Source organism: Lepisosteus oculatus, chromosome 22 (genome assembly GCF_040954835.1).
Source record: "Lepisosteus oculatus isolate fLepOcu1 chromosome 22, fLepOcu1.hap2, whole genome shotgun sequence".
Classification (NCBI taxonomy): Eukaryota; Metazoa; Chordata; class Actinopteri; order Semionotiformes; family Lepisosteidae; genus Lepisosteus; species Lepisosteus oculatus.
Window position 1 is genome coordinate 510,527 of NC_090717.1, and position 22,850 is coordinate 533,376.

At 55.8% G+C, this 22,850-nt stretch overlaps 1 protein-coding gene across 1 annotated transcript; it reads left to right on the forward strand.

The window, feature by feature from the left end:
- Positions 1-290: 290 nt before the first annotated feature.
- On the forward strand, positions 291-16,267 carry ywhah (tyrosine 3-monooxygenase/tryptophan 5-monooxygenase activation protein, eta polypeptide). The gene is made up of 2 exons (XM_069182063.1): positions 291-741; positions 13,486-16,267. Exons 1-2 carry the CDS (start codon positions 655-657, stop codon positions 14,140-14,142), a joined length of 744 nt encoding a protein of 247 aa, XP_069038164.1. The 5' UTR covers positions 291-654; the 3' UTR covers positions 14,143-16,267.
- Positions 16,268-22,850: the final 6,583 nt, after the last annotated feature.

Sequence of the window (22,850 nt, forward strand, 5' to 3'; positions counted from 1 at the left end):
CCGGTTTCTTGCAGGCGTAGGAATCGATGTGGAAACTGCACCTGCTGCATTTTCTGGGCTCCACACACGACCCCCTCCCCTCCAGCACCACTCCCACTCCACGCGCTGCTGCGCCGGAAAATGCAGCATGTCGCACTGCGCAGGTGCATGCCTTCTGCTGCGCGAGATTCTATTTATAGCAGGTGACGTCACCCTGAAATAGCGGCGACGTCCCCCCCCCCCTCGTCCCCGCCGCCTTCCCTCTGCCCCCCTGCACTCGAGGGGGACTTGAGTGCGCCTGCGCGACTGCGGCAAAGTGCGCGAGGCACCGTGGGAAGCAGCAGCAGTAGCAGCAGCAGCAGCAGCGCGAGACGGCGAGCAGGGAGCGCGAGAGCGAGCGCGAGGCAGAGGCAGGCTTGCACTGGGAGTGAGAGAGAGGCAGGGCGGGCGCGATATAACGGTTTCCCCGTTAGTCTCGAGTCGTCCAGCGCTTGAGCCCCGGAGAGGCGCAGAGCGGTCCCGACCCGCCTTCGCTTCCGTCAGCCAGCCGGATCCCCGAACCTCGACCCGCCGCGGCCGGAGGCGCCGGAAGCTCTCGCGCAGAGCGCAGCCTGCTAGGATCAGCGCGTGCGGCAGCCCTGCCTTGTCCCGCGGCGTGAGCGCGACCCAACAGCCATGGTGGACCGAGAGCAGCTCGTGCAGAGAGCCCGGCTCGCGGAGCAGGCGGAGCGGTACGACGACATGGCCGCGGCCATGAAGCTGGTGAGTACCGCCGGGGCCAGCGGCGAGGCGGGGTTCGGGGGGGTCTCAGAGGCGCCGGGCTGGACCGAGCGGGACCGGGCGGGTCTGTGGGCTCGCCTGGGCGTGGTGCCGTCGGGTGCGCGAGGACCGGCGAGCCGGCTCGCGCCAGACAAAGGAAGCTGCCCAGCTGCTCGCGCAGAGCGAGACGCTCGGGCGGGGTTGTCGCACGCCCTGCACAGCTCTCACTGGGATGGAGCAAAATGACACGAGTCGCGCAGTTAAAGGGCGCCGTGTCGTTCGCGAGTCTTCCAGCCCTGCGAGACCTGCGACATCGGGAATCCCGCGTGTAAAATCGCACCAGAGCCGCGGCTATCTGTCCTCTGTACTGAGGGTCTGAGTGTGCAGACAGACCAGTGTCACACACACACACCCCACTGACAGACAGACAGACCAGTGTCACACACACACACACACCCCACTGACAGACAGACAGACCAGTGTCACACACACACACACACCCCACTGACAGACAGACAGACCAGTGTCACACACACACACACACCCCACTGACAGACAGACAGACCAGTGTCACACACACACACACACCCCACTGACAGACAGACAGACCAGTGTCACACACACACACACCCCACTGACAGACAGACAGACAGACCAGTGTCACACACACACACACACCCCACTGACAGACAGACAGACAGACCAGTGTCACACACACACACACACCCCACTGACAGACAGACAGACCAGTGTCACACACACACACACCCCCACTGACAGACAGACAGACCAGTGTCACACACACACACCCCACTGACAGACAGACAGACCAGTGTCACACACACACACCCCACTGACAGACAGACAGACCAGTGTCACACACACACACCCCCCACTGACAGACAGACAGACCAGTGTCACACACACACCCCCCACTGACAGACAGACAGACCAGTGTCACACACACACCCCCCACTGACAGACAGACAGACCAGTGTCACACACACACACACCCCCCACTGACAGACAGACAGACCAGTGTCACACACACACACCCCCCACTGACAGACAGACAGACCAGTGTCACACACACACACCCCCCACTGACAGACAGACAGACCAGTGTCACACACACACACCCCACGTACACAGACAGACCAGTGTCACACACACACACCCCACGTACACAGACAGACCAGTGTCACACACACACACACCCCACTGACAGACAGACAGACCAGTGTCACACACACACACACACCCCACTGACAGACAGACAGACCAGTCACACACACACACACCCCCCACTGACAGACAGACAGACCAGTGTCACACACACACCCCCCACTGACAGACAGACAGACCAGTGTCACACACACACACACACACCCCCCACTGACAGACAGACAGACCAGTGTCACACACACACACACACACCCCCCACTGACAGACAGACAGACAGACAGACCAGTGTCACACACACACACACACCCCACCGACAGACAGACAGACAGACAGACCAGTGTCACACACACACACACCCCCCCCCCCACTGACAGACAGACAGACCAGTGTCACACACACACACCCCACTGACAGACAGACAGACAGACCAGTGTCACACACACACACACCCCCCACTGACAGACAGACAGACCAGTGTCACACACACACACCCCACGTACACAGACAGACCAGTGTCACACACACACACCCCACGTACACAGACAGACCAGCGTCACACACACACACCCCACTGACAGACAGAGAGACCAGTGTCACACACACACACACCCCACTGACAGACAGAGAGACCAGTGTCACACACACACACACCCCACTGACAGACAGACAGACCAGTGTCACACACACACACACCCCACTGACAGACAGACAGACCAGTGTCACACACACACACACCCCACTGAAAGACAGACAGACAGACCAGTGTCACACACACACACCCCACTAGACAGACAGACCAGTGTCACACACACACCCCCCACTGACAGACAGACAGACCAGTGTCACACACACACACCCCACGTACACAGACAGACCAGTGTCACACACACACACCCCACGTACACAGACAGACCAGCGTCACACACACACACCCCACTGACAGACAGAGTGACCAGTGTCACACACACACACCCCACTGACAGATAGACAGACCAGTGTCACACACACACACACACACCCCACTGAAAGACAGACAGACAGACCAGTGTCACACACACACACCCCACTAGACAGACAGACCAGTGTCACACACACACCCCCCACTGACAGACAGACAGACCAGTGTCACACACTCACACCCCCACTGACAGACAGACAGACCAGTGTCACACACACACACACCCCCCACTGACAGACAGACAGACCAGTGTCACACACACACACCCCCCACTGACAGACAGACAGACCAGTGTCACACACACACACCCCACGTACACAGACAGACCAGTGTCACACACACACACCCCACGTACACAGACAGACCAGTGTCACACACACACACACACCCCACTGACAGACAGAGAGACCAGTGTCACACACACACACACACCCCCCACTGACAGACAGACAGACAGACCAGTGTCACACACACACACACACCCCACTGACAGACAGACAGACCAGTGTCACACACACACACACACACACCCCACTGACAGACAGACAGACCAGTGTCACACACACACACACACACACCCCACTGACAGACAGACAGACCAGTGTCACACACACACACACACCCCCCACTGACAGACAGACAGACCAGTGTCACACACACACACCCCCCACTGACAGACAGACAGACAGACCAGTGTCACACACACACACACCCCCCACTGACAGACAGACAGACCAGTGTCACACACACACACACACACCCCACTGACAGACAGACAGACCAGTGTCACACACACACACACCCCACGTACACAGACAGACCAGTGTCACACACACACACCCCACGTACACAGACAGACCAGTGTCACACACACACACACACCCCACTGACAGACAGAGAGACCAGTGTCACACACACACACACACCCCACTGACAGACAGACAGACCAGTGTCACACACACACACACCCCCCACTGACAGACAGACAGACCAGTGTCACACACACACACCCCCCACTGACAGACAGACAGACCAGTGTCACACACACACACCCCACGTACACAGACAGACCAGTGTCACACACACACACCCCACGTACACAGACAGACCAGTGTCACACACACACACACCCCACTGACAGACAGACAGACCAGTGTCACACACACACACACCCCCCACTGACAGACAGAGAGACCAGTGTCACACACACACACACACCCCACTGACAGACAGACAGACCAGTGTCACACACACACACCCCCCACTGACAGACAGACAGACCAGTGTCACACACACACACCCCACGTACACAGACAGACCAGTGTCACACACACACACATCCCACTGACAGACAGAGAGACCAGTGTCACACACACACACATCCCACTGACAGACAGAGAGACCAGTGTCACACACACACACACACACCCCACTGACAGACAGACAGACAGACAGACCAGTGTCACACACACACACACACCCCACTGACAGACAGACAGACCAGTGTCACACACACACACACCCCCACTGACAGACAGACAGACCAGTGTCACACACACACACCCCACTGACAGACAGACAGACCAGTGTCACACACACACACACCCCACTGACAGACAGACAGACCAGTGTCACACACACACACACCCCACTGACAGACAGACAGACCAGTGTAACACACACACCCCCCACTGACAGACAGACAGACCAGTGTCACACACACACCCCCCACTGACAGACAGACCAGTGTCACACACACACACACCCCACTGACAGACAGACAGACCAGTGTCACACACACACACACCCCACTGACAGACAGACAGACCAGTGTCACACACACACACCCCACGTACACAGACAGACCAGTGTCACACACACACACCCCACGTACACAGACAGACCAGCGTCACACACACACACCCCACTGACAGACAGAGAGACCAGTGTCACACACACACACCCCACTGACAGATAGACAGACCAGTGTCACACACACACACACACCACTGACAGACAGACAGACCAGTGTCACACACACACACACCCCACTGACAGACAGACAGACCAGTGTCACACACACACACACCCCACTGACAGACAGACAGACCAGTGTCACACACACACACCCCACTGACAGACAGACAGACCAGTGTCACACACACACACCCCACTGACAGACAGAGAGACCAGTGTCACACACACACCCCCCACTGACAGACAGACAGACCAGTGTCACACACACACCCCCCACTGACAGACAGACAGACCAGTGTCACACACACACCCCCCACTGACAGACAGACAGACCAGTGTCACACACACACACCCCACGTACACAGACAGACCAGTGTCACACACACACACCCCACGTACACAGACAGACCAGCGTCACACACACACACCCCACTGACAGACAGAGAGACCAGTGTCACACACACACACCCCACTGACAGACAGACAGACCAGTGTCACACACACACACACCCCACTGACAGACAGACAGACCAGTGTCACACACACACACACACACCACTGACAGACAGACAGACCAGTGTCACACACACACACACCCCACTGACAGACAGACAGACCAGCGTCACACACACACACACCCCACTGACAGACAGAGAGACCAGCGTCACACACACACACACCCCACTGACAGACAGAGAGACCAGCGTCACACACACACACCCCACTGACAGACAGAGAGACCAGTGTCACACACACACACACACACCCCCCTGACAGACAGACAGACCAGTGTCACACACACACACACACCCCACTGACAGACAGAGAGACCAGTGTCACACACACACACACACACCCCACTGACAGATAGACAGACCAGTGTCACACACACACACACCCCACTGACAGATAGACAGACCAGTGTCACACACACACACACACACCCCACTGAAAGACAGACAGACAGACCAGTGTCACACACACACACCCCACTGACAGACAGACAGACCAGTGTCACACACACACACCCCACTGACAGACAGACAGACCAGTGTCACACACACCCCACTGACAGACAGACAGACCAGTGTCACACACACACACACCCCACTGACAGACAGAGAGACCAGTGTCACACACACACACACCCCACGTACACAGACAGACCAGCGTCACACACACACACCCCACGTACACAGACAGACCAGCGTCACACACACACACCCCACTGACAGACAGAGAGACCAGTGTCACACACACACACACCCCACTGACAGACAGAGAGACCAGTGTCACACACACACACACCCCACTGACAGACAGACAGACCAGTGTCACACACACACACACCCCACTGACAGACAGACAGACCAGTGTCACACACACACACACCCCACTGACAGACAGACAGACAGACCAGTGTCACACACACACACCCCACTAGACAGACAGACCAGTGTCACACACACACCCCCCACTGACAGACAGACAGACCAGTGTCACACACACACACCCCACGTACACAGACAGACCAGTGTCACACACACACACCCCACGTACACAGACAGACCAGCGTCACACACACACACCCCACTGACAGACAGAGTGACCAGTGTCACACACACACACCCCACTGACAGATAGACAGACCAGTGTCACACACACACACACACACCCCACTGAAAGACAGACAGACAGACCAGTGTCACACACACACACCCCACTAGACAGACAGACCAGTGTCACACACACACCCCCCACTGACAGACAGACAGACCAGTGTCACACACTCACACCCCCACTGACAGACAGACAGACCAGTGTCACACACACACACACCCCCCACTGACAGACAGACAGACCAGTGTCACACACACACACCCCCCACTGACAGACAGACAGACCAGTGTCACACACACACACCCCCCACTGACAGACAGACAGACCAGTGTCACACACACACACCCCCCACTGACAGACAGACAGACCAGTGTCACACACACACACCCCACGTACACAGACAGACCAGTGTCACACACACACACCCCACGTACACAGACAGACCAGTGTCACACACACACACCCCACGTACACAGACAGACCAGTGTCACACACACACACACACCCCACTGACAGACAGAGAGACCAGTGTCACACACACACACACACCCCCCACTGACAGACAGACAGACCAGTGTCACACACACACCCCCCACTGACAGACAGACAGACCAGTGTCACACACACACCCCCCACTGACAGACAGACAGACAGACCAGTGTCACACACACACACCCCACTGACAGACAGACAGACCAGTGTCACACACACACACACACACCCCACTGACAGACAGACAGACCAGTGTCACACACACACACACACACCCCACTGACAGACAGACAGACCAGTGTCACACACACACACACACACCCCACTGACAGACAGACAGACCAGTGTCACACACACACACCCCCCACTGACAGACAGACAGACAGACCAGTGTCACACACACACACACCCCCCACTGACAGACAGACAGACCAGTGTCACACACACACACACACCCCCCACTGACAGACAGACAGACCAGTGTCACACACACACACACCCCACGTACACAGACAGACCAGTGTCACACACACACACCCCACGTACACAGACAGACCAGTGTCACACACACACACACACACCCCACTGACAGACAGAGAGACCAGTGTCACACACACACACACACCCCACTGACAGACAGACAGACCAGTGTCACACACACACACACCCCCCACTGACAGACAGACAGACCAGTGTCACACACACACACCCCCCACTGACAGACAGACAGACCAGTGTCACACACACACACCCCACGTACACAGACAGACCAGTGTCACACACACACACCCCACGTACACAGACAGACCAGTGTCACACACACACACATCCCACTGACAGACAGAGAGACCAGTGTCACACACACACACACACCCCACTGACAGACAGACAGACCAGTGTCACACACACACACCCCCCACTGACAGACAGACAGACCAGTGTCACACACACACACCCCACGTACACAGACAGACCAGTGTCACACACACACACCCCACGTACACAGACAGACCAGTGTCACACACACACACATCCCACTGACAGACAGAGAGACCAGTGTCACACACACACACATCCCACTGACAGACAGAGAGACCAGTGTCACACACACACACACACCCCACTGACAGACAGACAGACAGACAGACCAGTGTCACACACACACACACACCCCACTGACAGACAGACAGACCAGTGTCACACACACACACACCCCCACTGACAGACAGACAGACCAGTGTCACACACACACACCCCACTGACAGACAGACAGACCAGTGTCACACACACACACACCCCACTGACAGACAGACAGACCAGTGTCACACACACACACACCCCACTGACAGACAGACAGACCAGTGTAACACACACACACCCCACTGACAGACAGACAGACCAGTGTCACACACACACCCCCCACTGACAGACAGACAGACCAGTGTCACACACACACACCCCACGTACACAGACAGACCAGCGTCACACACACACACCCCACGTACACAGACAGACCAGCGTCACACACACACACCCCACTGACAGACAGAGAGACCAGTGTCACACACACCCCACTGACAGATAGACAGACCAGTGTCACACACACACACACACCACTGACAGACAGACAGACCAGTGTCACACACACACACACCCCACTGACAGACAGACAGACCAGTGTCACACACACACACCCCACTGACAGACAGACAGACCAGTGTCACACACACACACACCCCACTGACAGACAGACAGACCAGTGTCACACACACACACCCCACTGACAGACAGACAGACCAGTGTCACACACACACACCCCACTGACAGACAGAGAGACCAGTGTCACACACACACCCCCCACTGACAGACAGACAGACCAGTGTCACACACACACCCCCCACTGACAGACAGACAGACCAGTGTCACACACACACCCCCCACTGACAGACAGACAGACCAGTGTCACACACACACCCCCCACTGACAGACAGACAGACCAGTGTCACACACACACACCCCACGTACACAGACAGACCAGTGTCACACACACACACCCCACTGACAGACAGAGAGACCAGTGTCACACACACACCCCCCACTGACAGACAGACAGACCAGTGTCACACACACACACCCCACGTACACAGACAGACCAGCGTCACACACACACACCCCACTGACAGACAGACAGACCAGCGTCACACACACACACCCCACTGACAGACAGAGAGACCAGTGTCACACACACACACACCCCACTGACAGACAGACAGACCAGTGTCACACACACACACACACCACTGACAGACAGACAGACCAGTGTCACACACACACACACCCCACTGACAGACAGACAGACCAGCGTCACACACACACACACCCCACTGACAGACAGAGAGACCAGCGTCACACACACACACCCCACTGACAGACAGAGAGACCAGCGTCACACACACACACCCCACTGACAGACAGAGAGACCAGTGTCACACACACACACACACACACCCCTGACAGACAGACAGACCAGTGTCACACACACACACACACCCCACTGACAGACAGAGAGACCAGTGTCACACACACACACACACACCCCACTGACAGATAGACAGACCAGTGTCACACACACACACACCCCACTGACAGATAGACAGACCAGTGTCACACACACACACACACCCCACTGAAAGACAGACAGACAGACCAGTGTCACACACACACACCCCACTAGACAGACAGACCAGTGTCACACACACACACCCCACTGACAGACAGACAGACCAGTGTCACACACACACACACCCCACTGACAGACAGACAGACCAGCGTCACACACACACACACCCCACTGACAGACAGAGAGACCAGCGTCACACACACACACCCCACTGACAGACAGACAGACCAGTGTCACACACACACACACACACCCCACTGACAGACAGAGAGACCAGTGTCACACACACACACACCCCACTGACAGACAGAGAGACCAGTGTCACACACACACACACACCCCACTGACAGACAGAGAGACCAGTGTCACACACACACACACACACCCCACTGACAGACAGACCAGTGTCACACACACACACACACCCCCACTGACAGACAGACCAGTGTCACACACACACACACACACCACTGACAGACAGACAGACCAGTGTCACACACACACACCCCACTGACAGACAGACAGACCAGTGTCACACACACACACACCCCACTGACAGACAGACAGACCAGTGTCACACACACACACACACCCCACTGACAGACAGACAGACCAGTGTCACACACACACACACACCCCACTGACAGACAGACAGACCAGTGTCACGCACACACACACACCCCACTGACAGACAGACAGACCAGTGTCACGCACACACACACACCCCACTGACAGACAGACAGACCAGTGTCACGCACACACACACACCCCACTGACAGACAGACCAGTGTCACACACACACACGCACCCCACTGACAGACAGACAGACCAGTGTCACACACACACACGCACCCCACTGACAGACAGACAGACCAGTGTCACACACACACACCCCACTGACAGACAGACAGACCAGTGTCACACTCACACACACCCCACTGACAGACAGACAGACCAGTGTCACACTCACACACACCCCACTGACAGACAGACAGACAGACCAGTGTCACACTCACACACACCCCACTGACAGACAGACCAGTGTCACACACACACACACACACCCCACTGACAGACAGACAGACCAGTGTCACACACACACACCCCACTGACAGACAGACAGACCAGTGTCACACTCACACACACCCCACTGACAGACAGACAGACAGACCAGTGTCACACTCACACACACCCCACTGACAGACAGACAGACAGACCAGTGTCACACACACACACACACCCCACTGACAGACAGACAGACAGACCAGTGTCACACACACACACACACCCCACTGACAGACAGACCAGTGTCACACACACACACACACCCCACTGACAGACAGACCAGTGTCACACACACACACACACCCCACTGACAGACAGACAGACCAGTGTCACACACACACACACACCCCACTGACAGACAGACAGACAGACCAGTGTCACACACACACACACACACCCCACTGACAGACAGACAGACCAGTGTCACACACACACACACACCCCACTGACAGACAGACAGACCAGTGTCACACACACACACACCCCACTGACAGACAGACAGACCAGTGTCACACACACACGCCCCTCCCACTGACAGACAGACAGACCAGTGTCACACACACACGCCCCTCCCACTGACAGACAGACAGACCAGTGTCACACACACACCCCTCCCACTGACAGACAGACAGACCAGTGTCACACACACACACACACCCCACTGACAGACAGACAGACCAGTGTCACACACACACACACACACCCCACTGACAGACAGACAGACCAGTGTCACACACACACACCCCCCCCACTGACAGACAGACAGACCAGTGTCACACACACACACCCCCCCCACTGACAGACAGACAGACCAGTGTCACACACACACACCCCACGTACACAGACAGACCAGTGTCACACACACACACACACCCCACTGACAGACAGACAGACCAGTGTCACACACACACACACACACCCCACTGACAGACAGACAGACCAGTGTCACACACACACACCCCCCCCACTGACAGACAGACAGACCAGTGTCACACACACACACCCCCCCCACTGACAGACAGACAGACCAGTGTCACACACACACACCCCACGTACACAGACAGACCAGTGTCACACACACACACACCCCACTGACAGACAGAGAGACCAGTGTCACACACACACACACACCCCACTGACAGACAGACAGACCAGTGTCACACACACACACACACACACACCCCACTGACAGACAGACAGACCAGTGTCACACACACACACACACCCCACTGACAGACAGACAGACCAGTGTCACACACACACACACACCCCACTGACAGACAGACAGACCAGTGTCACACACACACACACACCCCACTGACAGACAGACAGACCAGTGTCACACACACACACACACACCCCACTGACAGACAGACAGACCAGTGTCACACACACACACACACACACCCCACTGACAGACAGACAGACCAGTGTCACACACACACACACACACACACCCACTGACAGACAGACAGACCAGTGTCACACACACACACACCCCACTGACAGACAGACAGACCAGTGTCACACTCACACACCCCCCACTGACAGACAGACAGACCAGTGTCACACACACACACACACACCCCACTGACAGACAGACAGACCAGTGTCACACACACACACACACACCCCACTGACAGACAGACAGACCAGTGTCACACACACACACACACACCCCACTGACAGACAGACAGACCAGTGTCACACACACACACACACCCCACTGACAGACAGACAGACCAGTGTCACAAACACACACACACATACATACACACACACACACACTGACAGATAGACTGACCAGTGTCACACACACACACACTGACAGATAGACAGACAAGTGTCACACACTCCACACACACACACACCTGACTGACAAACTGATGGCCCCTGACGTCTCCTCTGTTTGATCCCAGCCTACTCAGTGGCCAGTGGACTGTGACGTGTTGGGCGTGGTCTCTCCCTTCAGCTCTCTCTCAGGGCCGGCCCGGTCCAGTCTCCCACAGGATCAGGGCTCCGACTGGACCCTTGACCCGGGGGAGCGGGCAGCAAGCCTCCCGCTGTCCTGTCCGGTCCATTCCGGTCCGGGCCGCTGGGCGGGGTCATTGGCAGGATAGCTCTGACCTTCTGTGTCGAGAGTGACTGGACTGGGCCCCTGGTTTCTCACCTGGTCCAGTTGAGATGCGCCTCTGCGGGGCTCCCGTCTTTCAGAACCAGGATCCGGTTTGAGATGGAGTGCCAGGGCGTGTGCACTGCTTGTGCCCATTTCTACTGGGCTCCTGTGCTCTCTGGGCTCCTGTGCTCTCTGGGCTCTGGGCTCCTGTGCTGTCTGGTATCTGGGCTCCTGTGCTCTCTGGGCTCTGGGCTCCTGTGCTCTCTGGGCTCTGGGCTCCTGTGCTCTCTGGGCTCCTGTGCTCTCTGGGCTCCTGTGCTCTCTGGGCTCCTGTGCTCTCTGGGCTCCAGGGCTCTCTGGGCTCCAGGGCTCTCTGGTATCTGGGCTCCTGTGCTCTCTGGGCTCCTGTGCTCTCTGGGCTCCAGGGCTCTCTGGGCTCTGGGCTCCGGGCTCCTGTGCTGTCTGGGATCTGCTCTCCGGGCTCAAGCCCACACCAGCACACACACACGCGGCAGCCTGAGCTCTTGTGCCTTGCGGTGGCGACTGGGCCGTCTGTCCCGGGACGCCTGTGTGGGGGGAGTTGCGCTCCCGGGAGAAAGTGCGCCGTGTTCCCGGACGCCCCTCTCACGCCCCCCTCTCTCCCCCGGCGAGCAGGTGACGGAGCTGAACGAGCCGCTGTCGAACGAGGACCGCAACCTGCTGTCGGTGGCCTACAAGAACGTGGTGGGCGCGCGGCGGTCCTCCTGGCGGGTGATCAGCAGCATCGAGCAGAAGACGGCGGCGGACGGCAGCGAGAAGAAGCTGGAGATGGTGCGGGCGTACCGCGAGAAGATCGAGAAGGAGCTGGAGGCCGTGTGCGGCGACGTGCTGGCGCTGCTGGACAAGTTCCTCATCAAGAACTGCAGCGAGCCGCAGTTCGAGAGCAAGGTCTTCTACCTGAAGATGAAGGGCGACTACTACCGCTACCTGGCCGAGGTGGCGGCGGGCGAGCGGCGCGCGGCGGTGGTGGAGTCCTCCGAGGGCGCCTACAAGGAGGCCTTCGAGATCAGCAAGGAGCACATGCAGCCCACCCACCCCATCCGCCTGGGCCTGGCCCTCAACTTCTCCGTCTTCTACTACGAGATCCTGAACGCGCCCGAGCAGGCCTGCCACCTGGCCAAGCAGGCCTTCGACGACGCCATCGCCGAGCTGGACACGCTCAACGAGGACTCCTACAAGGACTCCACCCTCATCATGCAGCTGCTGCGGGACAACCTGACCCTGTGGACCAGCGACCAGCAGGACGACGAGGCCGGGGAGACCCACAACTGAGGGGGGGGGCCCCTCCGCCGGCCGCCAGTGCTGTCCGGCTGCTGCTGCTTGTCCGCCCCGCCCCCCCGCTGTCTCGCGTCTCCTCTCGTTTCCTGTCTCATCCTGTGGTCTGTCTCTCCGTGGCCCCCCCGCCCCGGGGTGGCGCTGTGGCGTGCTCGTGCCCTCTGACCCCGCGCGCTGCTCTCTGCGCCCAGATGATCCCCGCTGCTCGTGCTGGGAGGGTGTTGGTGTCCAGAAGGGCCTGTGTGCAGCGCCGCGGGGTCTGACCCGGTCTGGTCCGGCCCGGGCCCTGTGTGCAGCGCCGCGGGGTCTGATCCAGTCTGGTCTGACCCGGTCCGGTCCGGCCGGGCCCAGTGGGCGGCATGGCGGGGTCTGACCCGGTCCGGTCCAGCCGGGCCCTGTGTGCAGCGCCGCGGGGTCTGGTCCGGTCTGGTCTGACCCGGTCCGGTCCGGCTGGGCCCTGTGTGCAGCGCCGCGGGGTCTGATCCAGTCTGGTCTGACCCGGTCCGGTCCGGTCGGGCTCTGTGTGCAGAGCCGCGGGGTCTGATCCAGTCTGGTCTGACCCGGTCCGGTCCGGCCGGGCCCTGTGTGCAGCGCCGCGGGGTCTGATCCAGTCTGGTCTGACCTGGTCCGGTCCGGCCGGGCCCGGTGGGCAGCACGGCGGGGTCTGACCCGGTCTGGTCTGACCCTGTCCGGTCTGGCCAGGCCCGGTGGGCAGCATGGCGGGGTCTGACCCGGTCCGGTCCGGCCGGGCCCTGTGTGCAGCGCCGCGGGGTCTGATCCAGTCTGGTCTGACCCGGTCCGGTCTGGCCGGGCCCTGTGTGCAGCGCCGCGGGGTCTGATCCAGTCTGGTCTGACCCGGTCCGGTCTGGCCGGGCCCTGTGTGCAGCGCCGCGGGGTCTGATCCAGTCTGGTCTGACCCGGTCCGGTCCGGCCGGGCCCGGTGGGCAGCATGGCGGGGTCTGACCCGGTCTGGTCTGACCCTGTCCGGTCTGGCCAGGCCCGGTGGGCAGCATGGCGGGGTCTGACCCGGTCCGGTTCAGCCGGGCCCTGTGTGCAGCACCGTGGGGTCTGATCCAGTCTGGTCTGACCCGGTCCAGTCCGACCAGGCCCTGTGTGCAGCGCCGCTGGGTCTGGTCCGGTCCGGCCGGGCCCTGTGTGCAGCACCACGGGGTCTGACCCGGTCCGGTCCGGTCGGGCCCTGTGCGCAGGACCAAGAACAAGTCTTGAACCCCTTAGGAATTTCACATATTCAGACCCTAAAATATACTATTCTGGGTCTGAACCCCAACAGTGCCGTGCGCTTGAGGAAGCTTGATGGCGCAGAAGGAGCCTGTGAACCGCTGCCGGGTCTGCGGGCGATCCCCACGATCAGGGCAGCTCCCGGCACCCCAATAATCCCTTCATGCAGCTTATCAAAGTAGGGGTTCACCCACTTCACGTCAGAGTCAGGCGGGGCTGAGGGACCAGATGGGCTCTCATGGTGACCTTTCCCTATTTATCTTTGGGGCTCACACAGGTCCTGGGCACTGTACCCCGCTCGCTGGGGCCGCCCCGTGACCCTGAGGTCATGCAGAGCGCGCACGGTGGACCCCCAGGGACCCCTGCCAGCGTGCGGCCCGCCCGCCTGCCTGCCTGGGTCCGGAGGGAGAGCGACGCCGCTCTGAACCGAGCCGGGTCCGAGGGAGGGGTGCTGTGAGCTGGCGGGGGGGCAGGGGGTGGGAAACGGGGCGGCGGCTCGTCTGTGGCGTGGGGAAACCTGTGAAGGCTGCACTCGGCCTCTGTGTGCGGCTTCCCAGCTGTAAAGTGCAAATAAAAAAAAAAATGGAGAAAAGATTTTTTTTGCCATGTTTGTAACTGATGTGATGCTTCTGGTGTACAAAGATTTTAGTTGATCACCGCAGTGCGTTTGCTTGAACGTGTTTTGATACGTGTACCAGGTATACATTTTGTTTGACAGTTTAAGCGATTTTAACTCCTGATCTCTTTGTTTTCCTTTTAATTTATTTGCTCATTGGTGTCTTAAGGGGACTGTGGGGTGCACAGCTGCAGGCTGGGGGAGAGAAAGCGAGGTTTTGGATGGATTGAGTTGAAATAAAGGCGGCTTCAGCTGTCGTGTCTGTTGGCTGCTCTCTGTGTCCTTGGAGTCTGCCTCCGTGATCCCTCCTCCTCGGCGCTGCCCAGCGCCCGGCCTTGTCTGTGCTCATAGGCCAAGAAGTGGATCAGTTACAGCCTCGGCAGTGGTGCTGAAGAGGGAGCTGGAAACTGCACAAGTTGGGTTCAGAGACTCTTGTTTGTGGTGTACAGATTGGGTCAGAGTCCTGTCAGACCTGAACTTTGATCCCCTCTGTCCTGGGTGTAGCCTGGGTCTCTTCTCTCTTCTCCTCTGTCCTGGGTTTAGCCTGGGTCTGTCCTCTCTTCTCCTCTGTCCTGGGTTTAGCCTGGGTCTGTCCTCTCTTCTCCTCTGTCCTGGGTGTAGCCTGGGTCTGTCCTCTTCTCTTCTGTCCTGGGTTTAGCCTGGGTCTGTCCTCTCTTCTCCTCTGTCCTGGGTGTAGCCTGGGTCTGTCCTCTCTTCTCCTCTGTCCTGGGTGTAGCCTGGGTCTGTCCTCTCTTCTTCTCTGTCCTGTCTTTGGCCTGGGTCATTCCTCTCTTCTCTTCTGTCCTGCATTTAACCTGGGTCTGTCTTCTCTTCTCCTCTGTCCTGGGTCTAGCCTGGCTCAGGGGGTTCACGTTGGCTTTCAGAGGTCCAGCAGGGACTCGTACCCTTGGCCCAGATTTCAGGATGTTACTGGTAAAAGATGATTCCATTTTCCACTCTAGAGCGTTTTGTCAGGGGCACTTGAGTGAGTGTCCGCCCCGGTGTGCAGGCAGGTCTGTACCCCGAGCTCGGCGTTGTTAAAGAGTCCGGACACATCGGCACGAGCCAGGACAGGGGCCGCCCCTCGGACTCCTGGGCTCTCCGGAGCTGAAGAAGTGTTTCCTCTCTCTCCTGCACTGTCTGTATCTCTGTATCCATCTCCTCTCTCTCTCCTGCACTGGCTGTATCTCTGTATCCATCTCTCTCTCCTCTCTCTCCTGCACTGGCTGTATCTCTGTATCCATCTCCTCTCTCTCTCCTGCACTGGCTGTATCTCTGTATCCATCTCTCTCTCCTCTCTCTCCTGCACTGGCTGTATCTCTGTATCCATCTCCTCTCTCTCTCCTCTCTCTCCTGCACTGGCTGTATCTCTGTATCCATCTTCTCTCTCTCTCCTCTCTCTCCTGCACTGGCTGTATCTCTGTATCCTTTTCTCTCTCCTCTCCTCCTGCACTGTCTGTACCTCTGTATCCATCTCCTCTCTCCTCTCTCCTGCACTGTCTGCATCTCTCCTCTCTCCCCATCCCTCCTCTTAACTGTTGTGTTTCCCTACTGAGTGCGAAGTCTGGTTAAGACAACTAACGGCTGTTTAGCTCTCTGACTGCCAGCGCGATCACATACCCTGTAGGCCACTCCACTCCGCATGCGCACACACACACAGACACACACGCACGCGCGCGCTGCCTGTTACTGTAGCTCCCAGCCCAGCTCAAGTGGTGCTTTGACCTGCTGAAGTTTGCAGGGTCAATCAGATTACACAGCAGTTTCTTCAGTCCCACAGCCTCCTGCATCACTGCTCCTAATCTCTAGGGCAGATTAGCAGGACAGACATCTGATCTCCTTCCCTCACCTCCCTCTCCCTGCCTGACGTGAAACTGGGCAGAGTCCTCACTGTGTCCCTCAGGCTGGGACAGGTGTCCACACACTGGGCAGAGTCCTCACTGTGTCCCTCAGGCTGGGACAGGTGTCCACACACTGGGCACAGACCTCACTGTGTCCCTCAGGCTGGGACAGATGTCAAACACTCTTTAACAAGCCTATTCTCTTTGTGTAATGTTTTTACTATAAGTGTTATAAGCAATCCTGTTTTTCCTATCCCTATTGCTTCCTAAATCAAGGACAAGCAGAAAATGATACTTGGGCATGACCCTGCAGGCCATTTCAATTTAACAATGACCTAATTCTGCAAAATAATATTGTTCCCCAGAGCTGCTTCTTGCTGTGCAGTAATTGTCTGAAGGAAGAAGACAGGCTCCACCTTTTGTGACATCATTGCTCTGGAGCCTGTTACCTGGGCAACTGTGTGACATCACTACAGAGGGAGCTGTTTCCATGGATACATGATGATGTCACAGGAGACAGTTGCTATAGATACACATGCTGGGCAAGCAGGCAGGAATGCCAGGCACAGAGGGGAAGTGGGAGAGAGGAAGGGAGTGAGGAACAGGGAGAGATGAAGAAGTAAAATAGATGAAGCAAAAATTGAAAGAGGCACAAAGGTTGTGTTTTTTTCCTCAGTGTAACAGATGACATAATGCTTGGGCAGTAGGGTGTGAAAGGCAGAGAGTGGGTGAGTGAGCTGCAGTCTGAGGGACTGATCGTTCTCACCATGCCAGTGACAGACGGCTAATCCCAGCCTGCAGTCCTGGGCATTGGCACTCTCTCCTGTAACAGCACTCTTCTGGGCTTGCCGCACAGACTAAAACAGTCATTAGATCTGTGAATAGGGAAGCACTTAAACTGTACACCTGTAAACATGACCATAACCATGTCAACTTCACCCCTGACCCTGCCGCCTTTACCCCAACACTACCACCGTACAGATACACCTGTTGTACAGACTCCTGTAGGAGACACCGTACAGATACACCCGTTGTACAGACTCCTGTAGGAGACACCGTACAGATACACCTGTTGTACAGACTCCTGCTGGAGACACTGTACAGATACACCTGTTGTACAGACTCCTGCAGGAGACACTGTACAGATACACCTGTTGTACAGACTCCTGCAGGAGACACTGTACAGATACACCTGTTGTACAGACTCCTGCAGGAGACACTGTACAGACACACCTGTTGTACAGACTCCTGCAGGAGACACTGTACAGATACACTGTTGTACAGACTCCTGCAGGAGACACTGTACAGATACACCTGTTGTACAGACTCCTGCAGGAGACACTGTACAGATACACCTGTTGTACAGACTCCTGTAGGAGACACTGTACAGATACACCTGTTGTACAGACTCCTGCAGGAGACACTGTACAGACACACCCGTTGTATAGACGCCTGCAGGAGACACTGTACAGATACACCTGTTGTACAGACTCCTGTAGGAGACACTGTACAGATACACCCGTTGTACAGACTCCTGTAGGAGACACCGTACAGATACACCCGTTGTACAGACTCCTGTAGGAGACACCGTACAGATACACCCGTTGTACAGACTCCTGCAGGAGACACCGTACAGATACACCCGTTGTACAGACGCCTGCAGGAGACACCGTACAGATACACCCGTTGTACAGACTCCTGTAGGAGACACCGTACAGATACACCTGTTGTACAGACTCCTGTAGGAGACACCGTACAGATACACCTGTTGTACAGACTCCTGCAGGAGACACCGTACAGATACACCCGTTGTACAGACTCCTGTAGGAGACACCGTACAGATACACCCGTTGTACAGACTCCTGTAGGAGACACTGTACAGACACACCTGTTGTACAAACTCCTGTAGGAGACACTACAGATACACCTGTTGTATAGACTCCTGTAGGAGACACTGTACAGATACACCTGTTGTATAGACTCCTGTAGGAGACACTGTACAGATACACCTGTTGTAGAGACGCCTGTAGGAGACACTGTACAGACACACCTGTTGTACAAACTCCTGTAGGAGACACTGTAAAGATACACCTGTTGTATAGACTCCTGTAGGAGACACTGTACAGATACACCTGTTGTACAGACTCCTGTAGGAGACACTGTACAGATACACCTGTTGTAGAGACGCCTGTAGGAGACACTGTACAGACACACCCGTTGTCTAGACTCCTGTAGGAGACACTGTACAGATACACCTGTTGTATAGACTCCTGTAGGAGACACTGTACAGATACACCTGTTGTAGAGACGCCTGTAGGAGACACTGTACAGATACACCTGTTGTACAGACTCCTGCTGGAGACACTGTACAGATACACCTGTTGTAGAGATGCCTGTAGGAGAGACTGTACAGATACACCTGTTGTACAGACTCCTGTAGGAGACACCGTACAGATACACCTGTTGTACAGACTCCTGTAGGAGACACTGTACAGATACACCCATTGTATAGACTCCTGTAGGAGACACTGTACAGATACACCTGTTGTACAGACTCCTGTAGGAGACACTGTACAGATACACCTGTTGTATAGACTCCTGCTGGAGAGACTGTACAGATACACCTGTTGTACAGACTCCTGTAGGAGACACTGTACAGATACACCTGTTGTAGAGATGCCTGCAGGAGAGACCGTACAGATACACCTGTTGTACAGACTCCTGCAGGAGACACCGTACAGACACACCCGTTGTCTAGACTCCTGTAGGAGACACCGTACAGACACACCCGTTGTACAGACTCCTGTAGGAGACACCGTACAGATACACCCGTTGTACAGACTCCTGTAGGAGACACTGTACAGATACACCTGTTGTATAGACTCCTGCTGGAGACACCGTACAGATACACCTGTTGTACAGACTCCTGTAGGAGACACCGTACAGATACACCTGTTGTACAGACTCCTGTAGGAGACACCGTACAGATACACCTGTTGTACAGACTCCTGTAGGAGACACCGTACAGATACACCTGTTGTACAGACTCCTGCAGGAGACACTGTACAGATACACCTGTTGTACAGACTCCTGCAGGAGACACTGTACAGATACACCTGTTGTACAGACTCCTGCTGGAGACACTGTACAGATACACCTGTTGTAGAGACGCCTGTAGGAGACACTGTACAGACACACCTGTTGTCTAGACTCCTGTAGGAGACACTGTACAGATACACCTGTTGTACAGACTCCTGCTGGAGACACTGTACAGATACACCTGTTGTACAGACTCCTGCAGGAGACACTGTACAGATACACCTGTTGTACAGACTCCTGCAGGAGACACTGTACAGATACACCTGTTGTCTAGACTCCTGTAGGAGACACCGTACAGATACACCCGTTGTACAGACTCCTGTAGGAGACACCGTACAGATACACCTGTTGTATAGACTCCTGTAGGAGACACCGTACAGATACACCTGTTGTAGAGACGCCTGTAGGAGACACCGTACAGATACACCTGTTGTACAGACTCCTGTAGGAGACACTGTACAGATACACCTGTTGTACAGACTCCTGCTGGAGAGACTGTACAGATACACCTGTTGTACAGACTCCTGTAGGAGACACTGTACAGATACACCTGTTGTACAGACTCCTGCTGGAGACACTGTACAGATACACCTGTTGTACAGACTCCTGTAGGAGACACTGTACAGATACACCTGTTGTAGAGACGCCTGTAGGAGACACTGTACAGACACACCTGTTGTCTAGACTCCTGTAGGAGACACTGTACAGATACACCCGTTGTACAGACTCCTGTAGGAGACACTGTACAGATACACCTGTTGTACAGACTCCTGTAGGAGACATCGTACAGATACACCTGTTGTACAGACTCCTGTAGGAGACACTGTACAGATACACCTGTTGTATAGACTCCTGCTGGAGAGACTGTACAGATACACCCGTTGTACAGACGCCTGTAGGAGACACTGTACAGATACACCTGTTGTACAGACTCCTGTAGGAGACACCGTACAGATACACCTGTTGTAGAGACTCCTGTAGGAGACACTGTACAGATACACCTGTTGTATAGACTCCTGTAGGAGACACCGTACAGACACATCTGTTGTACAGACTCAGACTCTTCTCCTTTAATGTTATATGGCCAAGCTGATATTTCAGTACTGTAGCTTTTTAAACCTGCTGCCTTTCTGCACTTTGTCGCTACATAGTGCTGTAAATTGGTATTGAATATTTTCCAACAGTGGCCTTTCTTTCATTTGTAATATTTTATTTCTATGTATAAAATATTCTTTCATAAAATAATTAGATATAATTTTGATTTAAGTGAAAAACTACATGCATAGAATTAAATCTGGAACTCCATGAGGTTGCTTGTAGGTCGAGTTTTTTCTTTCGTTTAACTTTTTTCCCTGTTATTCAACACGGCATTGTCCGATGCTGCCCTCCTGTGGTAGTTTGTGGTACAATAGCATGAGTCAGCAGACTGGGCGACACTGTGAAAGGTAAGAACGTCACACCGCTGACAAGCGAGATCTGGCCTCTACGGCCATTAGAATCTAACCGATCCCTGGATGTCATCCAGACAGCTTTTGAAAGAAAGCAGCATGGCTGTGTAGCCTGGTCCAGACCATCACCACTCTTTGTGTAAAGAAGTGCCTTCTGTTCTCAGATTTCAGTACACTTCAGAGATTTCAATGCACATCCCCCTCTCAGTCTTGTCTGCTCAGAACAATATCCCAGTTCATTTAACCTGCCAGTGTAGTTCAATCTCCTTAGACTCCTGTTGTACAGACTCCTGCAGGAGACACTGTACAGATACACCTGTTGTACAGACTCCTGCAGGAGACACTGTACAGACACACCTGTTGTACAGACTCCTGTAGGAGACACTGTACAGACACACCTGTTGTACAGACTCCTGCAGGAGACACAGTACAGATACACCTGTTGTAGAGACTCCTGTAGGA